Here is a 27,115-nt window from a genome sequence, read left to right as displayed (position 1 = left end):
AATTTCATTACCTACCTTTGAGAAAATTTATGTCCCAGGGATATCCATTCCTTTTCAATAAGTACCTTTTAATAAAGGAAAACATAATAAAGTATCTTCATTTAGCTCTAAAACACAGTATGAAGCCTAATTGTATTTACATATGTATTAAAAGTAAAACGATCATACCCCAGTCATTTATTACAAGGTGCAAAAGACAGATTTTGCAGAGCATCCAGCCAGGAGGGACTATAAAGACTTAGTTTGCTCAAACAAAATGAATGTATGGGGACTATTGACTAAAATACATATAAAGGCAAACAAAGAAGATTAGAGATTCTATTAAAAGTGGACTATCATAAAAATGTACATATATAGGCAACTGGATAATATGCAACTCGTGGGGAATTTGCTGCTTAAACAAGGAGCGAATATATTAAATACAAACATAAAAATACTTAAATATAATAAACACATGGTCTGGAGATGAAATGTATTACTTCAACATAGAGTTAATATATAATCTGGGGTATACAACACGTGAGTAGAAGATATAATCTATGATAATAAAAGCTAATAATGGGTAAGTAAAAAATGTTACTTTGTTCGCATTATATGTATTCCAGTCAAAAGTCCCCATATATTCATTTTATTTGAGCAATTAAAAAGGAGGAAAAAGTACAGCCAAAGCCTTTTTGGCTGTACTTCTCCTGTGGATCACAGGAGGGCACTTCGTTCTACACTTCAGCGACCCGTTTTTAGCCTGTCGGATGGAGTCGCAAAGCCGGTCCAGGCTCTGAAAAGATCCTGACTGTATAGGCGAGATATACTCAGACGCATGGACCGGCCGCTGGCTCAGCCTCTCAGCGAGCCACTGAGAGTCTGAGCCAGCAGCTTCAGTTCCCTCCACATCCCAGCTCTCCAGTGAGCACTGGTAGCCGATAGTCACCAGCTCTCTGCAGGCTGAAGACTGAGCGATCAGCGGTGTTTGATCGCTCAGTTCTCGGTCTTCGAGCTGACGGGGGACCGATACTGCATTCAACTAGGTGAGTATAATTTTTTTTTTTTTTTTTTCAATCCCATACTTGTCTTTTAGGTCCTCATACTGGCTGCTTCCTGTAGTTCCACAGTAGTTTATGTGTTTTCATGGCAGCAGCCACAACATCATAAATACCTTCTTTTACCAACACAATAGCAGGCCTGTCAAAAAGGGGTGGGACTGCCCTGAAATGCATAGCCACACCCCATGCACATCATGCATGCGTAGCAACTGCTGCATGCATAGAATCCTTCTTGGTTAGAGAAAAAGAAAGAAGATTCTCAATACTAATAGAAGTGCTGCGCTGCTAAAAACGTGGTGTACAGATCAATAAATGAATGGGCATTCATAACTGCACATACGGTTACAATGTTGTTTAAAATAAAAAAACAAAATAAAGTGCCACACTTAAGCGCCCATTCAGACTGGCGCGACACGACTTTGTGGGGCGACCTGTTATTATTCTAATAATTGAAGTCAATGCAAGTCGCCTCCAGGTTGCCCCAAAGTAGTACAGGACCCTTTTTCTAAGTCGGAGCGACTTGTGTCGCTTCTACTAGAACGGGTCCTGTACTATTCAATGGCGAGCGACCGACCGCGACTTGTCAGGCGACCAAGTCGCCTGACAAGTCGCGCTAGTGTGAATGGACCCTAAACAATGCTAACAAAACACAACTACATAAAGTGTTTCCTCAGGTGAATACAGTCCATTAAATAAAGATACAGTCCACTCCACATCAAAGCTTCTAAAAGTGCTTCAGGGGTTAAGTGTACCCTTCACCATTATATCATGGATATAGCAACCTTCGTAATACCACCACGTGCTTCTTTTAGGCTCTCTGAACTCTCACCTCCAGTAACTGGAAGTTGAGCATTCATCGGGTTAGGACCACTTTGTCTCCTGTCCACAGGGGTGTCTCTTAGGATCACTTCGCCTGGTCTTACAAGAAGGGAGTGTGGCTCTCTTAAAATGGAGTTCCACCTGTTTTTGTGTTTATTAAAAGTCAGCAGCTACAAAAAGTGTATGCTGACTTTAATAAACACACACTCACATGTCCCACAGTCTAGTGATGCAGTCTTCTCCCCGCGGTGCCGGCGCCTCTTGTGTGGACACCCGGCTGTGACAGCTTGCGGCTTTACACCCTTGTGTGCACAGCGCGTGCTCATCCTGAGTGGACTGGCAATCTTCTGAGACCTGTGAGGGAGGGGGAGAGGAGAACTTCCGCTGAGGTTGCCTAGGCAGCCCGAGCTGAACCGGGAGCGGATGCCTGTTAATTCCCCCCAAAAAAAGTGACATGCCAAATGTCAGCGGGTCAGGAGGCCTTAAAGCAGAAGTTCCATTTTTGGGTGGCTTTAAATTCGCATATTTATTCATCTGTCTTTTATTCTCTAATAAATTCTCTCTTTTATTATCAATTAAATTCTCTCTTTTATTCTCTAATAAATTGGATTTGATGATTCCAAGTAGGGATAGTAACCTCCTACTGTGAAATTTTCTGTTCTAATGGTTGCTGCTAGACCCACAGTTAAAATGAATAATAAAAAAAAAACAGAATCCCCCCCCACACATTACAATGTATTTCACCATATTCAGGTTGGAGCTTATGACTTGTTCTCACCATAAAGCCTTTTATTGTTCTGTAAAATGGATCCAGGAGTATGCTAGCAAGCGAACACACTTGTGCTGTGCGATCCCAGCCATCCGAGCAGTGTACCAACACACTGGAATTATCATCCTTAACTGCCTGCAAGTAAGAAGGCGGAAAATTTGTGTTTGTTTTGCCTTTTTTTTTCACAAGGTTGAGAGTCGGTTCACACTGAGGCGACACCACTCCTTACTACTTCGGGGGCGACTTCTGCATTACAATGCACCACGACTTCAGAGCGACTTGCAGGGACTTCACATAATGTAAGTCTATGCAAGTCGCCCCAAAGTAGTACAGGCCCCTTTTTCTAAGTCGGAGCGACTTGTGTCGCTCCTATTAGAACGGGTCCTGTAGCGGTCAATGGACCGCAAGGGAGCGTGACTTGTTAGGCTGACAAGTCGCCTGACAAGTCTCGCTAGTGTGAACCGGCTCTGAATTTTTCAACTTGAATCTTAGTAAAAGTTGAAAAAACAACAATACAACTTACTTATTTTTTTTAGTTGCTCTAATAATTGTAGATAAAATCATATAAAGCAGGTGGTTTATTCACATATCATGGATTTCTAAGTTTGATAGTACATTAGAATAAAAATCACATTTCTATCCTAATAAAATTCTTGGAAGAGGAGGTTAGCAACTACAGTCTACAAATTTCAGTGCAAGTTTCCTTTAAGAATACAATACTCAGCAATGAATAAAGTGGGTCTGGGCAGGCCACATCAAAGGAAACATACATTCAACCTGTGCTTGCAATTAAAAATATCATCAGGAGGAGGAGTGCCAGGATATTTTTTTATCCGCAAAGCTTTCCTCAGACATGCCAACCTGCTAATGCATGCAGCAAAACACTATAATAAATAACCCTCATCATCTGGTTCCCATGCTAGCTGTTCTGTGTTCTATGGATACTGTACAGTTAATTTAAAGATTAACCATCTCCCCCCCCTGCCTTATAGTTAAATGATGGTGGACAGGATGCACTCTCATTGTGGGATGACGTCATCCCAGCCTCACCGGTGTGTGGGCGCGCAGCGCGGCGTCTACAGGTGGACTGTGTCCCCTGGACACGGCACGATCATGATCTTGGTAAAGAGCTGAAGACGCCGCTCTTTACCCATATGATTAGCTGTGTCCAATCACAGCCAATCACATGTAAACACTGAAGTGCAGGTAATCTCTATCAGTGTGAGGCAAGGAGAGCCGATCAACGGAATTTCCTCACTGGGGAAATCTGTACAGGTAATCAGGGCACTGATCATCAGTGCCCTGAATATCAGTGCAGCCCCAACAGTGATGTCAGTCAGTGCCTATCTGTGTTGCCAATCTGTGCCTATCAGTAATGCCAGTCAGTGATACCTATCAGTGCCGATCAGTGCAGCCTATCAGAGCCCATCAGTGTCGCCTCATCAGCGCACATCAGTGAAGGAGAAAAATTACCTATTAACAAAATTTTCTTTTTTTGGTCTTTGTTTTTTCTTTTTTTGCAAAAAATTAAAAACTCAGTGGTGATTAAATACCACCAAAAGAAAAATCAATTAGTGTGAAAAAAAAAAAAAATGATAAAAATTTCATTTGGGTACAGTGTTGCATGACCGCACAATTGTCATTCCAAGTGTGACAGTGCTGAACGCTGAAAATTGGCCTGGGCCGGAAGGAGGTAAAAATGCTCACTATTGAAGCGGCTAAACAAGATCGTAGGGCACCCTATTCATTCCCCTCACTTTGTACTGCTATGCATATGTTGCACCCTACAGGTAGGTGCTAGGTAAATGTATAGTGGGCCTTGTCTGCCTAACAGCAGGGCTGTGCTTTATTTAGTTAGGGTGTCAGGGCTTCCAGATGTTCCTGCTGAAGGGAGAAGTATCCCCACTGGCTCCTGTGAGAGGCTTCTCATAGGGCAGTGGAGGCAGCCCAATCAGGGGATACATCCAAGCTTGTAACTACCCCAGAAGGCAGATTAGGCTGCAAAAGATTCTGGGAGTGGGTATAAGTTTTGGGGAAGTGCGTGACACTGTGTCTTTGGCGGGAGCAGAGTCCCAGGAGGGAGAGAATGGCTGTCTCTCCTCCTGTCTGAGGAAGCAGATGTCTTGGGGTGTCGCCTGAGAATCCAGAGAGTGCCGAGTTGCGCTGAGGGGATCCGGTGTGCCTAGAACCTGCGGAGAGCGAGAGGGGTTCAGTCCCAGGAAAGCCTACACAGGTCGCGAGTACCGAGGATTGCCCCTGGGGGTCTGCCTTAAGTCAGAGGGGACCACTCTGGAAGAGGTTCTGGGATCCAATGTCAGCTAGCTGTAAAGGGGGTACCTAGGTTGAGGGCCCTGAATTGTACAGAGTGTGCCAGTTGGAAGTTACAGCTTTACAGAATTCTTCAACATACTGCCTCAAGCCAGTGCAAGGCGGGAGGGAAGTATTCAGTGACTTTGCAGTATAGCAGTGTCGGTGGTTCTACAGTTCACAGTCCTGGATCTTCTGGACCTCATCGAGAATTCAGCACTTCTATTGAGTTACAGTGTGTTCTCAGAGTTAGTGAGCGTTGGCTGGCGTCAAGGAAGCGCCAACGGGCATTATTCAGGAACAAAGTCCCAAGGGTATCTAGTTGAAGCCTAAAGGAGTATCCCACTAATTCCCTTCTCCCATCCCCTTAAAATACAATAAAAATCACAAACAAAGATGCTGGAGTTGTCAATGCTTCAGTCCTCACACCCAGGGTTGCAGCCCACATGGGCTGGAAAGGTAACCAGTGACAATGGCAGACCCACATCAAGCACAATGCCTGGAAAACCTGCTACACATATATACCATAAATCTGCAATTTATAGATACAACTAAGTTCATAATATGTACATACAACCCAAGAACATGGGTGAGTTATTTTACATACTTTTGCAAGAAAAACTGAAGCATCCATTACAGCTTTAATGTGTCGTAACCAGCCAGAATTCTCAAGGATGGTAAGGAAACTACTCATGGATGGATTCTTCTGTTCACAAGCTAAAACAGAACACAACAACATACTTAAGAAAACATGTCCATTTTACCTTTGTATCCTTACAATTTTCACCGATTACTATTTAAGGAACTTTAACATTATTTTATAAATAATAAATTGTATAACTGAAATGTAAAATACTTTTAAATCATTTTAGTCACTTTAAAGGTCGATGTCACACTGGCAAACCAGTTGGAAGCTCACTCATCCGGATGGCAAGGGAGCAACACATGTAAGCAGATGGGAGCTCATAGCTCTCATACCTAAAGCACTGAAATATTCTGGCATGAGATAAATTATGTCTTTTACCCTACACAGTAGTGACCTGGACCTTAGATTAAAGCGGAGTTCCAACCTAAAAAAAAAAAAAAAAAAAAAAAAAAAAAAAAACCTGAAAAAAGAATTGGATAGTTTATATATATATATATATATATATATATATATATATATATATATATATATATATATATATATACACACACACATATATATATATATATATATATATATATATATATATATATATATATATATATTTTTTTTTTCCCACTTACCTTGTTTTTAATGAAAATTAACTTACCTTCCTTCCTCTTCCTCCTTATGCGGCCGCGGCCCCCGACGTCACTTCCTTCTTTGCATTGCGTCCTGGGAGATGAGCGTCATCAATCCCAGGATGCAATGGGAATGGCCGGCCGCTACTCTTGCCGATCGCAATCTACAGTGCATGCGCGAGATTGCGATCGGCATTCTGGGTAGCTTAAACCAGGAAAAAGAACATAGCGGAGGACACAGCATCTTCAGACGCCCACACCAGAGGTGGCCGCGCTCTTCAATCAATTTTAAAGGTATGATTTTATCCATATTCATTTACACTACTGTAATGTGGGGTTAGCTTAGGATTAGGGGGGTATTTTTAGCTACAAAATGTGTTTGTGGCCAGAACTCCGCTTTAACATCATTAGAGGTAACTTGTTTGTACACAGCACAAGTCAAAAAGTTTTTTTTTCTCTGGAGTTTCGCTTTAAGTACAAATTGGATAGGTTACAAACGTAAGCTCTCATATTACATGATTGTGGCACATCTAAAAGGAAATTGTACAGTCTGACATAAATGTGCAAAGCTTTAGCTTCAGAAAACAATAGCCACCAATCACAATCCATCTTTTACTAGTCTGCGGTCAGCACAGGAAATTGTGGTTGGTTACCATGAGGTAACCATCGAATAAGCCATACATATAACATGGTTAAATCTGCACTTATAACAAATTCCAGCTTAATGGAAGATAAAAGTCAACCTGGTATCAGTGAGTAAAATTTAGAGAAAGGAGGCCACCGAAGAATTAGGACTTAAATCGTTTTTTTATGCAAATGATTTATTCAATATTGTAGTCTTTAAGCACGGGTCTTATTTTCCTTTGTCTATCATGTACTCCAACAAAAAAATACTATTGCATTGCAATATATCTTTGTACATATATTATTTTGGATTTTTTTTAAAGCTCACACCTAGAAACCCATGTATTTGTGTTACATGGAGCAAACTTACAAACTAACCTTGGCTCTCTTGTATACATTTGTTTTTACCAACAACTAAGTCCTGCTTTGCAGTCAAGCCCTTAATGACATTCTTTATTTGACCATACCAAGGCCACTGGGCCCAGTTTACTCTCCCATCTATTCAACAGTCAAAAAAATCATCCCAGAGCTCCGCTCTCTCCAGAAAAGAGCTTAGAAAATTTACAGCAAAAGGGGGCGACACTTTCCTACTTATCACAATAAAATCCTTCTTTCCAATATGCCGTACCACATTGCGAACATGAAACAAAGAATCTGATTTGGTATCAACAACAAATCGGTTATTTTTTCTTCAAATATGCAAAAAACAAAAAGGTGACATAGCATATAATACATGCATAAGGATCACATTAGGAAAACAAAGCAGAAGCATACCCTCTAAGAGTTTTTGCAGGCTTCCTCTCATCACATGGATATTTTCAATCCCAATAAACTGGAAACGGATGTTGGGGTAATTGTCTTCATTTTCATAGCCCTTCCCTGCTGCCCTGTTTGCCATTGCATTGAGCTGTTGGGTTCAAATTGAAAGGTGGTTAGATAAGGAACAAATAATCCATGCGTAAAGCTGAACTCCAGGGGAAAAAAAAAATTGAAATGTGTGTGTGCGCAGTGTCCAGCTTAGTTAGTCTAGTTCTTGGTATACCATATCCAGAAGGTTGCTGGGGATGCCATCTTCATTATAGTAAGTAGCATTCCACTGTCAGCTTTGGTTTTCTGGCTGTGAGTTCCACTGCTGGTATAGAGATGATAGGGGGTGATTGGCTCTTCATTCTTCTCAATTCAGAAAACATTCTATATTCTTTTCACTGCATACAAGCCTTTCATTGAAGAGAAAAGTGAGGGGAAGGAGATTATGAACATCAGGATATCACTTTGTCCATTTTGATAAAGCCTTTGTATTCAGCGGTAAGAATACAAGACATTTTTTGAATCTAAGATCTTTTCTGAATAATGTAGATGAGGGACAAGTGACCCCTTAGCAACACTGTATGAGCAGATGAAATCAAAGCCGACAGTGAAATTACAAGATTTCTAGAATGCTCAGCGAACGCCCAGTAAATTCTTGTACAGTACAGGACACAGGGCTTGTAGACCATAGGTACTTGCAGGCTACATCAAGGTGATTGGACATTGTCAAAAACTTGTTGGCCAACCCTGATGCACCCACTTCGTGAGACTCTCGTTTTTATGCAAGCTATGAAAAGTAGCCACAGGGACAGAAGGAAAGGTCCTGGTGTCCTGTACTCCAAGATAACAGGCAATTCAAAATTCCCCTAATCTTTATCATACAGTACAGGACACAGGCTTGTATTCATATGGCATGAGATGTCACAAAGCAATAAAACTCAGGGTGGGCAACAACAAATCAAACCAGCTGCCAACAAACGCACAATAAACAAGGGTTAAGCGTAAAACAAAAAAACTCTTAGTATCGGTTCACACTAGGGCGACACGACTTCGGGCGAGTTATGCCGTCGCCCGTGCACTGCGACTTCGGCACAGCTTGCAACGACTTCACATAATGGAAGTCAATGCAAGTCGCGCCGATGTCGCCCCAAAGTAGTGCAGGAACCTTTTTATAATTTGGAGCGACTTGAGTCGGTCCTATTAGAACGGTTCCAATTGCACAGCAAGGTCCGCTACTTGTCAGGCAACCAAGTGGCCTGACAAGTCGGAACAGTGTGAACCGGCACTTAGAAAAGCAGCTTGCAAATAAAGCTCATATCTGCTGAGGCCTTAACATTCACCTGGTAAAACCTAGCGAACGTGTGAATTGAAGGCCCGGGTGGTGACCTAAGAGACACCAACAGGCCTGGTGGAATGAACTCTGATAGGAAAAGGAGGAATCCTTTTATTAAGGGTCTAGGCCCTGCAAACATGTTGTCTACTCCACCAGGCAAAAGTGGAGCAGCAGGCAGGATGTCTTCCAGAGTATTGAGTATTCAGGTAAGTCAAAAAGGTGCTCAGTTTTGTGAACAGAAGCAATGGCTACCTGGTGCATCAAAAGAGCCCTGCCCACATCCATGTAAGGTAGGTAAATTTGCTTGGTGTGTTTTGGAGCAGGACAGATGGAAGAGAGGACAATATCCTTATTGAGGTGGAAAAGAGACCACCTTAGACAAGGAAGGTAGGTCTTGGTTCCAAAACCTCTCTATTCTTTTGCAATACCCAAAAAGCTCTTTACAAGAAAGGGAAAAAGGGGGGTTTCTGAAGTACAGAGGCAACACAGAGGGTTTTATATGAGAAACTCCCTTACGGAAAAGTCTTGATAAAGGACTGTGAAGCAAGATAATTTTGGAAGTGGATGAATAAGGCAGAAACCTTATCTTAGACGCACAGAACAAGGCATAGGACGATCCACTCTATGGATCATCCTTTGCATCTATCCAGCCAGATTAATTTCTCTCTGACATGGTGAATCTCAACCCTGCCCTGGAGTCAGGAAAGTAATCTTAGAAAAGTATATCTGTTGCTTGAAACAATTCCAGGTTTTAATTTTTCCAGACAAGGTTTCAAAATGAAATTTTACCATGGCTATAGTTTTTGTCAGTTAGATATCAGCACCATAATACACCCCCAACTTGTAGCATCGGAGTTTAGTGTCCAATTCTCATCTATAAGTGGTTTAAATGTCCCTGCTATGTTTTGTGCGGTTTTCTCCACTACCCAAACGCATGCTAAAATGTTTAATTTTGTATGATGAAATTAGCCTTATTCTAGCCACAGACATGATACAGCAGCAGACGATCCACACAATTGTTTGGAAAGAATATGCAGTTCTCATATCTACTCAAGGAAACACCAGCAAACATCACAGACTATCAATTTCAAACAATAGGCATTTTCCATATGATAAATTGGACAGTGGCCAACTACAATGCATGTTTATGGAAAAAAAGGTCTTTTGGTGGTAAGATCTTCCGAAATCAAGGACTACCTGATAGGACCTGCAGGACCACCCAGTTGTGTGGAATCATATAGTACATATGACAAAAATGGTTGGATAACTACGGTAGCTTTTGGCTCTGTACTTTGTAATAAACAAATACCGTAATTTAATGTAAAGCAATCCTGTGGCTCCATAAGCCCCTATTTTTTCTTCTGTATATGCTGATAGTGAATGGCAATTTACTTTTTTTTGGTTTGTGGTTAATTACTAAGAACTAGTGGCAGTCTACACATCTAAAAAGTGTAAGTTGGCTAAAGGGCTGCAGATGTTTGCTGTAGGCTAAGGGAGTTTGAAGTGAAGTAAGCTTGTTTAGCAGACAGGTCATGTATGCTTGGCCATCTAAACTGTATACACACACACAGGGAAATTTTCTGCCAATTTCAACCAGCATTTGAGCGCGAAACAACCAAATAGAGCAAAACAACCTACCATCAACAGTTTTCATTGTTTCATAGTTTTGACAAAAGTCGTAGATTGCAGTTAACGCTCCCGAAAGCAGCTTAAACTGCCAAGTGTCAAGCATAGTTCATGTGTGCAGGCATGGGGAAAGCATCTGACACGCATACACGGTGACTTGTATGAAATGATAGAGGCAAAGCACAGACTAAATACATACTGTATTGTACAATCTAATTCTGGACACACGTACACAAATTTTGTTGATCCTTTTATCTCATTATTGCACTCAGAATATTCTACAATCTATTTGAGTGGAAAAAATGTCGCTCTTATTTATGATTTGACAGTGCATTTGATAAAAAAAAACAATCAAATTGAAACTTTGCACCTTGTGAGTTTTCTACAATAATTTTTCACATATTTTTTAAATGAGAAAACTGTAAAAATGTCTGTTGCTCAAAAATGCTGTCCATTTTCCAGTGTAAATTGCCAACATAATCAAAAAAGAAAAAAAAAATGCAATAATGTGGAATGGATGAAAAGGCCAAGTAGAAGTGGTCCATTTTTGGAAGATTTAATTGAAAAATCGAAATCTAAATTATTGATGCACCACACAATCATTTTCTTGTCGACGTGCTGACCACCTTTATAATGTACATGTGTTTGCTTACATAACTGTAGTTTAAGCATTAGATCTGAATTAACAGCTAGATCAAATAAGGCCAAGAGACAACAAGAAAATTTACAGTACATACGTAACACAAGTCTGTAGTGTTTAAGCAAAGCTATTTTTAGTTTACAAGTACAGACTACAGCAGATGTGTGTAGGCAAGAACAGAAGCCAGCCAACTGTTGTATAAATAAAATTAAGGCACCTTTTATTTGCATCGGAGCTGGATAAAATGTCATCTGAGAGTAGTGAAAATGTTCAAATAACTGGTGCAAACACACGGACCTGCTAAGCATACTAATAAAGTAATCCTGTTGGCATAGTAAAGAGAAAAATCAACTGACAGCACTCGGCAAAAAAAAGGAGCTCAATACGTGCCTTTCTAGAAGGTAGTGTGGTCAATTTTTGCCTTCTTGAAGAAGATACAAAATACAGTAGCAATGTAGGGGTTACGGGAGCAACCACAGTGCCCGGTGGGGAGCAACCAGAGTGCCCGGGGGGCAACCACAGTGCCCAGGGGGAGATGGATGCCCTAGCAAAAACATCAAGATGTGTTAGATAGCATTAACACTTCAAAAGATCAACCAACTTACCCCATGCCAAAAAGGTAAGTATTAAACTGCTTTTTTATAGGGTGCTGCTGCTTTTATATTGCTTAAAAGTGGAAACTATTTTTATTTTTTTTGGTTGTCATTCAACTCAGTGGTGAAGAAGAGTTACTCTAGGGGGCAGCTCCATATTGAAAGTGAGCAATGCAGCAAAATCGGCTGAGCTATTCTACTTCAAGGTATGCTGGTAAGTTAGACCACTGGCTTCTTATGTCTTGGTGAATCCAGTGGCGGGTTTAACCATCTTAAAGCAGAGTTCCGGCCTCAAAAAACGACTTGGAGCCATCCGCTTGCCAACATTCACCTGCAAAAGGAATGGATAATCCCGATTTTTCTTTACTTACCTTGTTTTTGAAGAAAGTATACTTACCTTCCTTCTACTTCCTCCCTCTGCTGCAGCGGCCCGCGGCGCCACTTCCTGCTTGCGTTGACTCCTGGGAGTTGAACGTCATGGCTCCCAGGAGTCAATGCGCCTGCACCGGCCCCGCTCGTCAGTTCCGGCGCAGGCACGTCGTTCCCTGCTAAACAGCTTATGGGCATGCCCAGAAGCTGTGCCGGAATGACACGTCTACATCGGAAAGGACGAGCGGGGCCGGTGCAGGGCATTCTGGGACGAAGAGGACACGGAAAAGGACGCCTTGGCTTCAGCTGCCCACACCTGAGATGGCAGCGCTGGACAAGAAATGTTCAAGGTAAGTATTTTTTCTAAAAGGTAAGTGTGACCTGGGACAGTTCAGAGGCTATCCATTATGAAATGTACTAGCCCTGACTGTCCCGGGGGTATTTTTATTGAGAAAAAGTTTCCGAGGCCGGAACTCCGCTTTAAGCTCCTTACTATGACGTCCACCCAAAGCCACAGAAATGTAGCGATCATGCTGCTTATGTAAAATAAATAAATGTCCAACAGGGAAAGAAAGACCTCCTTGTAATGGGTGATGCTTATAGATCTGCATTGAGTACGGTGAAAAGATGTCGCAGCTAGTAATTACATTGACCCTAGCACATGTAAAAGGAATTCAGACTTCTCATACCTTATTCATCCATATTTGTTATGAGTCTTTGACTTAAAAAGTAATGAAAACATACAGCTAACAATAGCAGTTCTGATATTCTTCTCTTGACAGAATTACTTTGTGGTATCTGCCAGTAGGAGTATTGCAAAATGACACTCTGAAAACTAACAAACAATGCAAATTCTGGGCACAGACACAAAAAAAAAAAAAAAAAAAATCAGTGTTTGACCAGAATATTGCCACATGGGTGTGACTGTTTTCCATACATGATTCATGGACAGACTATGAGGTCAATTCAAAAAGCCCAACCACATACACAGTATTATGCGCTTTACCGTGCGCACTGTTTTCATTATCTTTGAGTAATTTAATAGCAGTATAATCATATAATCATTTTCATTATCTGTCTAAAAATATAAAATCTACCTATTCACAAGAGGGGATACCTCAAGTCATCATTAAAAATTCTGTATATAGAATTTCTTTAACCACTTTCCAACCGCCCGCAATGTACTGCCTACTGTACAATGGACTTGCATCGCTGCCCACTTCCGGGTTCAGGGTGTGGACATGCGCGCCCCTCAGCCTGGCACCCACTGTGATTGTACACAGCAGGAGCCTTTCGGCAAGTCCCAGAAGAATGAAAACATACGTCTCTCCCAATACCACAGTGACATGAACATCAGTTCATTCTACACAAATCATACCTTGGGCCTTGTGTCTACAACATACATGAAGGGACTTCCGGGGTTGGCTTTGCTGATTATATCCAGCATCTTCTCATCTTCCACACAGCGAGTACTGAAGCCAGACAGAGGCTGGCTACACCTGCAAATAGCAGCCTAGAAAAGGGAGAAAAAGCAAAAAATGTAAGTGTGAAGTCTTTTCAGTTTTATTATTTAAGTTCAGGGACATGTTTGCTCATTACACAAAGCATGCATGTTCAGCTTCTACATAGCAACATAGGTGTGCACAGCCTATCGCATTAGGATGTGCACCTCAAAGCTCAAACACATATGTGTGTATGAATGTGTATATATATACTGACAGTGTCAGCAGAGCAGTGGAGGTGTCAGCAGGGCCGAGATTGGCGTCAGTCGTTTTTTTTTTTATTTTTTTTTTACAATTTTATTTTGTTTTTATACATTTTTAAGAAGCCCCAATAGGGGGCTTTGGTGAAATATCAGGGGTTTAAACAGGGGGAATCTACACCACACAGGGTGATTAAGGTGTGCCAGGGCACACCCTGTGCACACGCCTATGCATAGCAATGCTACATGAAATTTATACTCATTGAAAGCAATGCTCTCCCTGTGTGGCTGATAGCTTATCTCAGCAATTGAGAAAAGAGGCAGAATAATTGCACTGAAACCTTCCTCTAGTGACCAATATGCAGACTTCTATATTTCTTTTCCAATCATTTTTATTAAGGTTATAAAGCGTACAGATAAATAAAACCATACAATACAGTATAGAAAAGTACCAGTACAGCAAATTTCTATATTTAATACAACAAAATATCAAAGGGAAGGCTTCTAAAACTCACAAAAATGACTTTAACGTAAAGACATTGACAATCCAATATGCTTTCCTTTTAATAAAGGAAACAACGGTGACAGAAAAGGAGAGATGCTCCAGCCATTCATGTATTAAAAATGTAAAACAACACATATCTAGTCACAGATGTAATGTTACTGAAACATTTATTTTAGTCCTTTATATGTCTTGTAGATGAGCATAATGAACTACCATAAACAAATGATTTTGATAGACTAGCATCAAAACTATAAAATATTTGCTGGTTAATTGACACCAGTTTATTATTTACATGTAGTAATAATACATTATTTAATATAGAGGTTACCTGCAATATAGATCTTTAGACACTGCTTCTCTAAAAGAATAGACAGATTGGAAAACCTTATCTGGGCAAGAATGCTCCCCCCCCCCCTTACAATCTGGTGCCTCCTCCACCCTGCTCTGTAGGCCTAAACACAGATGGTCCCCATATGCAGCCAATCATGCTTAAAGTGGTTCTTAAAGTTTTTTTTTCTTTTTTTTTTTAAAACCATAATGCATTTTCTGCATTAACCGCTTCCCACCCGACTACTGTACATAACAGCCGGGTGGGGCAATCGCCGTTTTGACTGGATATATCGGTACATGCTGTCAAAACGCGTGGCCGTGCAGCAGCATGATCCCATGATGGCGGTGTCCCTCAGACACAGCACATCACAGATCGGGATAAGGGCTTTCTGATAGGCCCTTCTGATCATGTGATGGCTGTGTCCAAACACAGCCATCACGCAATGACAACCGAAGCACATGCCTCTGTGTCAGCTCTCCTCCTTAGCTCAGTGAGAGGGGGAGGGAGATCACTGCAGCCTGTCAGAGCGATCTGTCTGCAGCTGAGGATTTAAGTGTTCAGCTGGACACAGATCACACAGGCTGCAACCATCTTTCAACATCTGTACTAGTGTCTTATCAACATCTGTCACGGTGTACAGTGCAAAAAAAAAACATCTGTCAGTGTGTACCAAATAATACAATTTTTAAAGAAAGAGTGTAAAATAAAAATAAAAGAATTAAAGCGCCCCCCTGTCCTCGTGTACAAAAGTGAATGCACGAGATGGTCCCGTGCGGTATTGCTGCAAACGTCAGAGATAGAGCACTGATTCTAGCGCTTAACCTCCTCTGTAACACTAAACTGGTAATCTGTAAAGGCTTACAAAGTGTTGCCTATGAAGATTTTTAAATACCGTAGTTTTGCACCATTCCACAAGCGTGTGCAATTTTCAAGCATGACATGTTTGGTATCCATTTACTTGGTGCAACACCATATTTTATATTTGTTCAAAACCAAAAAATGGGGTATTATATTGCATTTGTGTGCATAAAAAAGTATATCTTTCCAAAAAAATTGTGTTAGAAAACCCATTGTGCAAATACCATGCAACATAATAAATTGAAAAACCAATTTTATTCTCTAGGCCCCCCCCCCCTGTTAAAGAAAATTGTAGAAAAATAACTTAACATGACATTTTTGTGAAAAAAAGGCTTGAGAGCGAGCCCACACAAGTACCCCCCATAGAAAGTGGCTTACTGGGGATGGGGGGGGGGGCACTCAAAGTGGGGAGGAGACAGGAGTGCCAACAGGGGACACCAGAAGAGGCGGATAAGGGCTGCTCTGTGCAAAACCATTGCACAGAGAACAAGTAGAACTTGTTTATTTCCCGAACGTGTACGGCCTGTCCCGAGCGGCGGCGGCGCATGCGCGGTGACATGCTGGCGCCGGGCGGCCCCATTTTTGAATCTAAAGCACGTCGGGCCGGCGGCTTTTTTTTTTTTTGACTCGAGTATAAGCCGAGGGGGGACGTTTTCAGCACAAAACAATGTGCTGAAAAACTCGGCTTATATTCGAGTATATACGGGAACTACAAGAAATGTCTTACCTCTGTGCTTGCCATCAAGGGTTTCCCTACCAAGTACTAAGTCACGTTCTGCTTGGGGATCAATAACTTATTAAAGTGATTCCTCAACAAAATAAAAGCATGGAGACATGGATGGGGAGAGTTTGCTTTGCATAGTAAAAATTAAATAGGGTTTTCAGTTTTTGATGCTCAGATGCAGTGAAGATCTGCTTTCAACTGCCACAGTGCATAGTACAATTGCCCTGACAAGTCAAGTGGGACAGCTGCAAGTCAAATAAATCAAACTGGAGGTAGATATTACTCTGGTAAAGGAGGAAGTCTGACTTAACAGAATTTGCATCCACGTACTTTGATCTAAACCATTTTATTACTGTGGAAGGCGTACCTGCTGGAAACTGAAGCCATAACTGCAAGCAGGATTTTGAAACTGCACAACAAACACCAATGAGCCATTCTCTCTGTGGTCTTAAAAAGCAGACATGTAAACAAGACCTTAAAGTCCAAGTCAAGATTTTTTCCCCATCTTTCCCATTGAGATGACCATTCCACCGACATGAGCATCTTTCCACTGACTGGGAAAGTCATGGTTGCACGATGATACCAGAAAGGATGTTGATACTAAGCGCTGCTGCTCCAACACACAGCCCAGCACCCTGAAAATCATTCACTTCCACTCCAGTAATCCCCACTGAAAGTTGCAGACACCCAAATTGGAAATGAGACAGCGGAGAGCTACGGGCACTGCCAGCTGCCCACTCTATCACCTGGCCTAGTGAACAGGAGAATACCCCACCAACACCAATGTAACAAGCAACTCAAAACCGGCAGACACCAAGGAAAGAAGGGTATAAAGGGGACCTCCCCCATCACAACACTAGCAGCACAAAAGGGCTCAATAAGGCAGTATATAACTTCAGAACCCAATAGCTTGGTTAACCAGACAGAGGCCCAGCTCCAGAGCAGCCTCTGAGACAAGAAACAGCAGAGACAGGTGGTGGGGCTCAGCATGATCGGGAATACCCAGGGAAGTAAGATAGGAGCCCGCACACCTCTATACATGGATCTGACACTATATTCTGAAGTATCCCCACTGAAAAAGGATCTAAAACATTTAATATATAGAACCAAAGATGTTGATACCACCTAAGGATCACATGTTTAGGCAATTCAGTAGCTGCTGCAAAGTATAAACACACACAGTACACACCTTAGCGCTCTAATGTTCAAAACGGATGATCAGGAAAATAGGTCTCAATTTACCAAAGTTATGCAGGTCTTCCTGAAGCTACAAGACACCCTGACCTAGCTGGAACCATTCGAGGGATTATAAAACACAAACCTGGAAAAGACCTGCCACCACTGAACTCCACCTTGGTAGACCAAAAAAAACGCCACTCCCACGCAGCCTACTGCCCAAAAAGCCACAAAATGTATTCTGTTCCTCCATTAATATGAAGAAAAGGAACAATCCTCCAGAAGATCAGAGGGATACTGCGTATCAATTTCAGCCTCACTAACCATCTACTTTGTAATCAAGGAGCGAGTCACTTTTCCCAGCAGATATCCTTTTTGCATCATCAAACATGGCAGATCTGCTATACTGCACCATCCTGAGTAACTCGAGGACTTTCGCCGGATACCATTTAATCAGGTCTCACTACTCCCAGAAAAAACTGATCATCTTGACCTGCTGGATTTCTCTATGCTACCAATGTAACAGGTGGCCCAAATAAGCCCTAGATCTGAGGTTGGTAACCCAAGATGTAGCTCTCCAAGATCCTAACCACCAAACTGGACCCTCTATGCTACCAATGTAACAGGTGGCCCAAACAAGCCCTAGATCGGAGGTTGGTAACCCAAGATGGAGCTCTCCAAGATCCTAACCACCACACTGGACCCTTTTTGGACCTTCCCTCTAAAATGATAGTGCTCATAACCCTTTTCACTGGTCTGCCCTGTTTTTTTGCCTCTTTTCCACTTATGTTTTCCCTGTTTGGTGTTGAACTACAGTTATGTGAAACATTTTTGCTCCCTCTCCTGTTTAATAAAAAAACCTCTCTATTGGGTAAAGCTTTGATATTTCTCAGTTTTCTGCATATTGTCCTATACTATAACAATAACATAGGATTAGATCTTCTAATGCAAGAAGCTTAGCCTTTCCAGCTAAGAGGCATACATTTTTCCAAGAATATAATATTTTACATTCAAGAGACACATTTCTTTTTTTTTTGATTATAAACTTTTATTGAAAAATATATTCAAGTACAAATAGAATAGTAAATGTAAAATTTACATAAAGGTGTGTCATCAATAAAACATTTCAAGTAATAAGTATGTGAAAAAGCATACAAGCGATAAAAAAACAAAAATTAAACAAAATAGAAGATGTATATCCGTCCTTGATAGAAATATAACATTGTAAGAATAATGAAATATCTAAGAGTTGAGTGAGCAAGTTAACAGAATACGTGAGATATAATCAATAAGACCCGGTTCACACTGATGCGAGTGCCGGGTTCGCATGTAATGTCGGAGCGCACTGCTCCGACATTACATGCGATCAGCTGTGCGGTGCGAGTTTAGCCATACAGTTTGTATGGCTAAATTCGCATCGCACCCGGTGCAAACACGCACAGGAGGCATTTTTGCAGCCGCATCAGGATCGGATCGCACAGCGGTTCACACTTGTGCGATCCCATCCTGTGCGAACTGCACGATCGCACTGCGATATGCGATCAAACTGGGGGTGTCGTTAAGATTACATTGACACCCCCAGCGTATCGCATATGGCAGTGTGAACTGCCGGGGGTGCGTGTGCGATGCGGGAAAAGGCTGCGAATTCGCAGCCTTCCCGCATCGCAATAGTGTGACCCGAGCCTTAGAAGGTTACCTCTTTCGCCTTAGTAAGAGGCGCCCAACTAACTTAAACCATGAATATGGTGTGATGGAAGACCGAGATACCATGTAATTGTAAAGACAACATACGTTGGTTGGTTAAGTTGATGCAATATTTATGTGGTTAAGGAACATTTGTATGTGTACCAAGGAGTCCATTTTTGGTCAAATTTGGTCTTAGTGTCTGTGATGGTATGATGGTATTGTTCCATTAGTCTTATATCTTCTATTCTACTGATGATCTGATCAAAGGGTATAAAAGCTTCTTTCCAGTGTTTGGAGATAACCCATAACATAGCAATGCAGATGGTGTGTGTTAGGCGTGTGAGATCTGTGGTGATTTCTGGAATATTTTTGAAAAGAAGACATTGCAGGTGCAAAAGTGGGAATTTACATCCTGTAACTCTCTCTATTAGATTGAATACTTCCTGCCAGACATCTTTAACTTTGGGGCATTCCCAGAAAATATGTAACAAAGAGCCCACCTCATCACACCCTCTGAAACAATTTGGGGAGACCTCAGGGTAGAATTTATTCAATTTTTTGGGGGTATAATACCATCTCGTGAATATTTTAACAGCCGTTTCCCTCACAGCTAGGGATTTGGTTGTCTTACACATATTTATCCACATGTCTCGCCAGTCGGCTATCGATATAGCAGTCTGTAGTTCCGATTCCCATTTAACCATGTAGCTAAGTTTTGTATCTGGATCCCAGTTGTTAAGTAAGGAATATATTGTAGAGATATGTCCCGTACTTGAGAGATCTTTTAGACAAATATGTTCATATGTGCTGAGAGGAGATCCCGAAGGCTTAGGGTAGTGTGATTCAAAGAAGATTTTGATAAGGTCGTAATTGAGCTTTTCCGACAGTGGGATCTTTTTGGTGTGTAGTAATGTTTCAAAAGAGAGGAAAGTCCCACCATCATATAGGTCTAGTAATGAAGTCAAATTATTTTCGGACCACCATGCGAATCTCTCGGGGGTAATAAATGCTTCAGGAAATCTGGGGTCTCCTAAGAAGGAGGCACCGAGAGGGGGAAGAGATGCGAAGGGCCATTTTTTAATGACAAGTCTCCACGTCCTGAGAGCGTCAGAAACTATTTTATTACGGGAGGAGATTTTGCGTATAGGGACTATGTGGTCCCATAGTAGCCCTGCTAAGTGATATGGGGCGACTGAGTTTTTCTCGAAGTTGATCCAAGGCAGATCTGAGGAACGATCATGCCAACGAGCTATTTGGGCCAGTCTACTACTAATATAGTAAAACCATATATTAGGAAGGCCCAGACCTCCAGTACGTTGGTGATGATATAGTATGTTCGCTGCATACCTGGGTTTTTTGTTGCCCCAAACAAATTTATTGATTATAGATTGTAATTTGGTGATGTATGCTTTGGTAAGGTAAATGGGAAGCGCACGGAACAGGTATATAAATTTCGGAAGAATGGTCATTTTGATCGCTGTGATCTTACCTAGAAAAGATAGCTGATAAGAGGACCACATTTGGAGCATTCCTCGTATCCTGTCAAGCAACGGAGGATAGTTCGATTTAAAAATAGAGTTGTAATTTTTATTAAGTTGAATTCCCAGATATGAAATTTTCTCAGAGGCCCAGACAAACGGGAAAAGAGTCTTCAGATGTAGGGTGTCAGACTCTGAGAAGTTAATTGGTAAGGCTACCGATTTAGATAAATTAATACTAAGACCTGAAATCCCTGCAAAGTTTTCTAAAGCATTCAATAGATTGGGTAATGAGGTGAAAGGGTCTGGTGTGTACATGAAGAGACACATTTCTAAATGTCTTTGCCAATTCTCCAGCCACAGAAATCTCCTGGAGTAGCAGTGGGCTTCCCAAGTTCTGTTCCATTTATGTTGGATAGAGAACTGCAAGAGGTCGAGGGAAGAATTATCGTCCTTAAATTGATTAAAGGGGAAACAAAAGTAATCATAGCAAACGTATACCACTCTTTATAAACACCGGAAGGACTTCTTGATTTCTACTCCTAATAAATTTGATAGATTCTCCATAGGCCTTATCTTACTAGCAAAACACTTTACCTTATGCCTAAACCCTCTAACGGACACATCCACCAGTCTTTTCTCAATTGCCTACTCTAAATTAGGCAGGATCAAATACACCCTACACCAAATTCAGCCCCTAGATATATGGAGACATTTACACTACTGTACAAACTTTTTATGCCTAGACCAGTTCTGGTATTTGACAACCATTTGTATTTCCCTTTGGGCCATTTCTGTCACAACTTAAATTATGCTATCAGATTCATGCACCAATCAGCATGGATATGACAATAGACAAAACCCCATAAGTGGAGAATGAACAAAACGCTCTTGAATAACCTTATATTCCTAGAATCTGATGCTGGATCTTCAATCCTTTGTTCAAAGATGAGAAATGGCTAAATATCTCACCCTGTACTATGGGAAACACAAAGCCTGCATATATGACAATCTAACAGCCCAAAGCTTGAAATTAAAAAACACACTTTACTAAATGAATTATCAGAATAAAAACACTACACAAAGTCTGGCTAAATGTCATATTCTGAGCTTACAGACGCTACTTAAAACAATTGTTGGGCACGGGCACTAGAAGAGCATAAAAATACTGTGTGGTTAAAAAGTAAATCTGGAAAATTCTTAGCCAAAGCTTTAAGACACCAAGGTGCTAGAACATACTATATACTCCTCACATTGACGATAGATAGATAGATAGATAGATAGATAGATAGATAGATAGATAGATAGATAGATAGATAGATAGATAGATAGATAGATAGATAGATAGATAGATAGATAGATAGATAGATAGATAGATAGATAGATAGATAGATAGATAGATAGATAGATACACAGTATCTCACAAAAGTGAGCACACCCTGCACATCTTTGTAAATATTTTATTATATTTTTTCATGTGACAACACTGAAGAAATGACACTTTGCTACAAGTAGTGAGAGTACAGCTTGTATAACAGTGTAAATTTGCTGTCCGCTCAAAATAACTCAACACACACCCAATAATGTCTAAACCGCTGGATACAAAAGTGAATACACCCCTTAGTGAAAATGTCCTAATTGGACCCAAAGTGTCAATATTTTGTGTGGCCACCATTATTTTCCAGCACCGCCTTAACCCTCTTGGGCGTGGAGTTCACCAGAGCTTCACAGGTTGCCACTGGAGGCCTCTTCCACTCCTCGATGACATCATCACAGAGCTGGTGGATGTTAGAGACCTTGCGCTCCTCCACCTTCTGTTTGAGGATGCCCCAGAAATGCTCAATATGATTTAGGTCTGGAGACATGCTTGGCCAGTCCATCACCTTTACCCTCAGCTTCTTTAGCAAGGCAGTGGTCGTCTTGGAGGAGTGTGTTTAGGGTCGTTATGTTGGAATACTGACCTGTGGCCCAGTTTCTAAAGGGAGGGGATCATGCTCTGCTTCAGTATGTCACAGTACATGGCATTCATGGTTCCCTCGTGTGTGATGGCAACCAAAGATATAATAAAATATTTACAAAAATGTGAGGGGTGTACTCACTTTTGTGAGATACTGTATATACACACACACACACAGCTTAAAAAAAAATGAAAGGAACACTTTGAAAAAATCAGATCTCAAAGGGGAAAAATCATATCCCAATATCATGCTGGATATCTATACGGATATGGACTAGATAATGTGTTAGGAATGAAAGGATGCCACAGCGTTTGATAGAAATGAAAAATTATCAACCTACAGAGGGCTGAATTCAATGACACCCCGAATACCAAAGTAAAAAAAAACAATGGAGCAGGCTAGTCCATTTTGCTGAAATTGTGGGAGAGAGAAACTTGCTGAAATTTCATTGCAGCAACTCAAAATGGTACTCAGTAGTTTGTATGTCACTCAGGTGCTTGTATGTATGCCAGGAGACAGCAGATGGTGTCCAGGGTATTTCCGCCCAGATCTGGAGCAGGGCATCACTGAGCTCCTGAACAGACTGAGGTGCAACCTGACGGTGTCGGATGCACGGAAACAATGTCCCAGAGGTGTTCTATTGGATTTAGGTTAGGCAAGCAGGGGGGCCGTTTAAAAATATTAATTCCTTCATCCTCAAGGAACTGGCTGCATACTCTGGCCACCTGAGGTGGGGCTTTGTCATGCACCAGGACCCACAGTACCAGCGTAGGGTTTGACAATGGGTCTAAAGATTTCATCCCGACACCTAATGGCAGTCAGGGTACCATTGTCTAGCCTGTAGAGGTCTGTGGTCGCTCAATGAATATGCCTACCCTGACTATCTAGACCCAAAAGTTATAGCATTTACAAACTACGGGATAGATTTGTTGATTGAATGTTTTTTTTTTTTTTGTTTTTTTTTTTTTTAGTAATGGCGGCGATCAGCAAGGCACCAGAAAAAAATGAGTATTTACTGCCCTCCTTTACCGGTAACCGCATTTAAAAAAAAAAATAGACAGGATCATTTTGCCTGTACATTTAGGCTGGATCATTTTGCCTGTACATTTAGGCTAATATAAATAGAAAAATTAATTTATCTTTTTAAAGCCAGTTAGTCCATACCATGATTTTCCTAACTGCCTAAAACTTCAAGCTCAAAAAAAAAAAAGAAAAGCTGAGGCCCGACGATTACACATTGCTCAAGAAGGAGAGCTGTGAAAGCCTTTGGGATGGAGCATGCCTTGGAGCACTGACAGGAACACCAATTAGTCAGCATTTTTCCTGAGTTCACTGTTGCCTATCTTTCATAAGTTACACAGTGAAACAAGGCTGCCTCCCCTCCTACAGCAATACCTGCGGGGAATATGCCAGCCTCAGATGATTCAAAGTGAGAAATATGAAATGATATTTGCACTGTTCAATTTGAATGTGAATAAAGCAATATTGAGTCTGGGCAACACCTCTCAATTCATAGAAGGCTTTTAGAACTACAAACAGGACAGATAAAATATATATCAGGAATACTTATTTTGGTTAATCTAGAAGACAAATAATTGTGGCTTTCAGGTTTAAGCCTAAACAGAAACGTGCAAAAACTGGTCGGCCTGCCAAGTTCTTATACAGCCGTGGCCAAAAGTTTTGAGAATTCCACAAATATTAACTTAACACTATAATCCCCCCTCCACCAAATGATTTGGACTAGTGCACAAAGCAAGGTCTATAAAGTCATGGATGAGTGAATCTATAACGGAATTCATTGGAGTTTGTTATTTCTGCATAATGTTCACCTTTAAAGCTCAAAACACATAGGTATTGTGTATGATGTGTGTGTGTGTGTGCAGATGCATCATCCTGTGTGGTGCTACAGAAGAAAAAATGCAAAACTAAATACATGTTCTGTCACATCTATAGCTTGTATTTGCTTGGAATAGAAGCACAAGCTGTCACACAAAAGGAACGCAGAACACTGCTGATGTTTTATATGCTGTACATCATCTCCTTTCCAAAGGAGATTCCAGTAGCGCTCTTGGCGCACTGTAGAAGATTGACCATAGTAATATATGGGGAATTCACAGGCCATTTACTGAACCTAAGCCATCAATCCATCACCTTTTCACCTTGGGTGAAAAAAAATGCATTTTGGTGAAGTTGCTCTCTACAATTTCACTGTCTCTATTACTCATCTGTGCACAAAGCAATACTTATAAATCCTATCAGCTTCCTGTTTTGTCATGGTCAGGAAACCCAAGCTTCCTTTTCTATCATGTGCATATCTATGTGTCACAATATTTTCAGTGCATGTGACTTACATTGTTTTCTTTGTAATAGTAGGATAACACCGGAAACCGTTCCCTACTTCTGAACTTTGAGCTTCCCATTATTGTAGCTTCAGAGGCTTCTTTAGGCACAACCAGACAAGTTGGGTAAGTACTACAAACCTGAAAAAAGGAAGTAGAAGTTAAATGTATGGATCTACTAAAAACTTGAGCAAATACAAGCTTTCAATAACAGAGAGAATTCTAACACAAAAACACAAGTGGGAAAAAAAAAATGTTGGAACAAAAAAACGTGAATTTGTGAAAATAGGAATTTTGATATACTTGTAAATGTCGTGCCTTGGAGTAAAGTACAGGACACAGGCATTGATTCTTTGACTATGGGTTATATGGCACTACTGTCAGATAGATGAACAATGGCAAAAGCTTTGCCATACATGCAGTGTATGCAAATAACCCCACCCACTCCATGAGGTTCCAGTTTGATAGTAAGAAGTTCAGAGAAGAAAGAGGGGAGGGACCTGAGTCCTGTATTGTACTCCGACATATAAAATTTACAGGTACATCAAAATTCCTAACCATACAGTACAGGACACAGGAAATGATTTTTAGACTATAAGATGTTCCCAAACATTAAGTTGAGGGGTGGGCAACAAAACAGCAGCAACAGGTCCAAACAGACAGGTGGCCAAAGCACGCTTTAACAGAGGTCCCAACAGCCACCTGGCAAAAAACGCCTTTGAAACGTAAACAAAAAGGATCAGGTGGTGGCCTACAACCTGGGGAAAAAACACATGTTTGAAGCTGAAAAAAAGCAAAGAACCCTGACACCTTCAAGTGAACCAGGTAGGGAAGCAGGTTGAAAGAGGAATAAGGAGTCCCACAAAGGTAGCACCCCTTGACAAAACAGAAGTGGGGTCAGTTCCCAAGGGAAGACATGGCAGGTAGTCATAGATGACAGTCCTGACTCCTCTCAGAGGGTGAAATGAGAATGGTTTGCTATGCCTTCAAGGCAAGACATGGGGAGGGAGAAAGAAAATTCCACATTGCCTCTATACGGCAGAGGAAAATAAAAGGGAGGCTTACAGGAAGAAAATAGGGGGAGCCATGGCAGAACAATGGCTGTCAGGGAAACCAGAAAGAAGAAGCCTCTGTTCTTACAAAAGGACCTTTTAGGTGGAGTAACCCCGAAGAATACAAGGGGAGGGCTCAGAGTAGGCAAGAGCACTAGAAGAAGGCCCCCAAATAAGGTCACATTGTGTGACAAAAAAGAGCAACTTCATGCCAAAAGTGTGCACAGGGAATGACAGAGTCAAGGTGTTAGGAAGAGACATGTAATAAAAAAAAAAAAAAAGACACAATACCTGCTTAATACTAAGAGCTCATCAAAACAGAAGTTGCAGAATTCTGTTTACGACAAAGTTACCTTTGATCAAACTAGGAGAGAATTACTTCAGGTTTTAGATTGCAGAGTATGGAGGAAATGATCAGCATGATCCAGAGAAAGAGGGGTACCCAACACAGAGGTTGTGGTGAATAACAGTGAGTTAGAGATGCTTGGGGGATCTGTGGGCAAAAGTGTGTAGAGCAGTCATATAGATAAGATTTTTGGTGAGAGGCAGGCAAGTGCCTAGGCACCTACAAATGACATGTGGAGAGGGGAAAAAAAATGCAGAAGGGAAGTAATGAAAAGAGGCTCTGTATGTAAGGGAAGAGTCCAAGTGACCGAGTGAAGAAAACCGGGCACAGACAGCCTCAAAAGAGTATACCAGCAGAACCTGAGGGAAATGCTCATGAAGGAGCAACCGAGGGGCGTTAATAAAAATGTATTTCTGAACATGGGACAAGACATGGACAAAAATGTTGTAATAAAGAGAAAATGTGAATGCAAATGAAGCTAGGATTGACCCCAGGTACCCCAGAAGGTACAAGGTCAGGGGAAAAAGTCAGCCGAAAGGCATAAGTGCGAGTATCAGGATTCAGGCAACTGGTTTCAATAAATAGCATTAGGAGCCCCGCAGTAAATGGTCTGCAAGATATAAATTTTCAGGATGCAAATGATGGTCTAAAAACAAAGCACTAGCAAGTATGATTTTTTTCAATGCATGGATGTACATCACATATCCCAGGAGTCATAGTCCTTCACTGAGAAAGGATGGGGGGGGGGGGGCAATGAATTGTCATCA

General features: G+C 41.3%; 1 protein-coding gene across 1 annotated transcript in view; it reads right to left on the bottom strand.

Moving 5' to 3' along the window:
• Nucleotides 1-27,115, bottom strand: part of MTMR8 (myotubularin related protein 8) — a 65,567-nt gene that overhangs the window by 17,614 nt on the left and 20,838 nt on the right. Inside the window, exons 5-10 of the mRNA XM_082263894.1 lie at nt 24,963-25,091; nt 13,572-13,706; nt 7,600-7,732; nt 5,543-5,652; nt 2,638-2,763; nt 16-65 (exon numbers count right to left, since the gene is read on the bottom strand). Of these exons, the coding sequence (XP_082120020.1) occupies nt 16-65; nt 2,638-2,763; nt 5,543-5,652; nt 7,600-7,732; nt 13,572-13,706; nt 24,963-25,091 (683 nt within the window). The remainder of the gene's footprint in view (nt 1-15; nt 66-2,637; nt 2,764-5,542; nt 5,653-7,599; nt 7,733-13,571; nt 13,707-24,962; nt 25,092-27,115) is intronic.

The sequence above is a fragment of the Pelophylax lessonae genome, assembly GCF_965119305.1.
Source record: "Pelophylax lessonae genome assembly, chromosome: 7".
In the NCBI taxonomy this organism is placed as follows: domain Eukaryota; kingdom Metazoa; phylum Chordata; class Amphibia; order Anura; family Ranidae; genus Pelophylax; species Pelophylax lessonae.
Note: the sequence above shows the minus strand (reverse complement) of the source record. Positions and strands in the feature narration are given on the sequence as shown.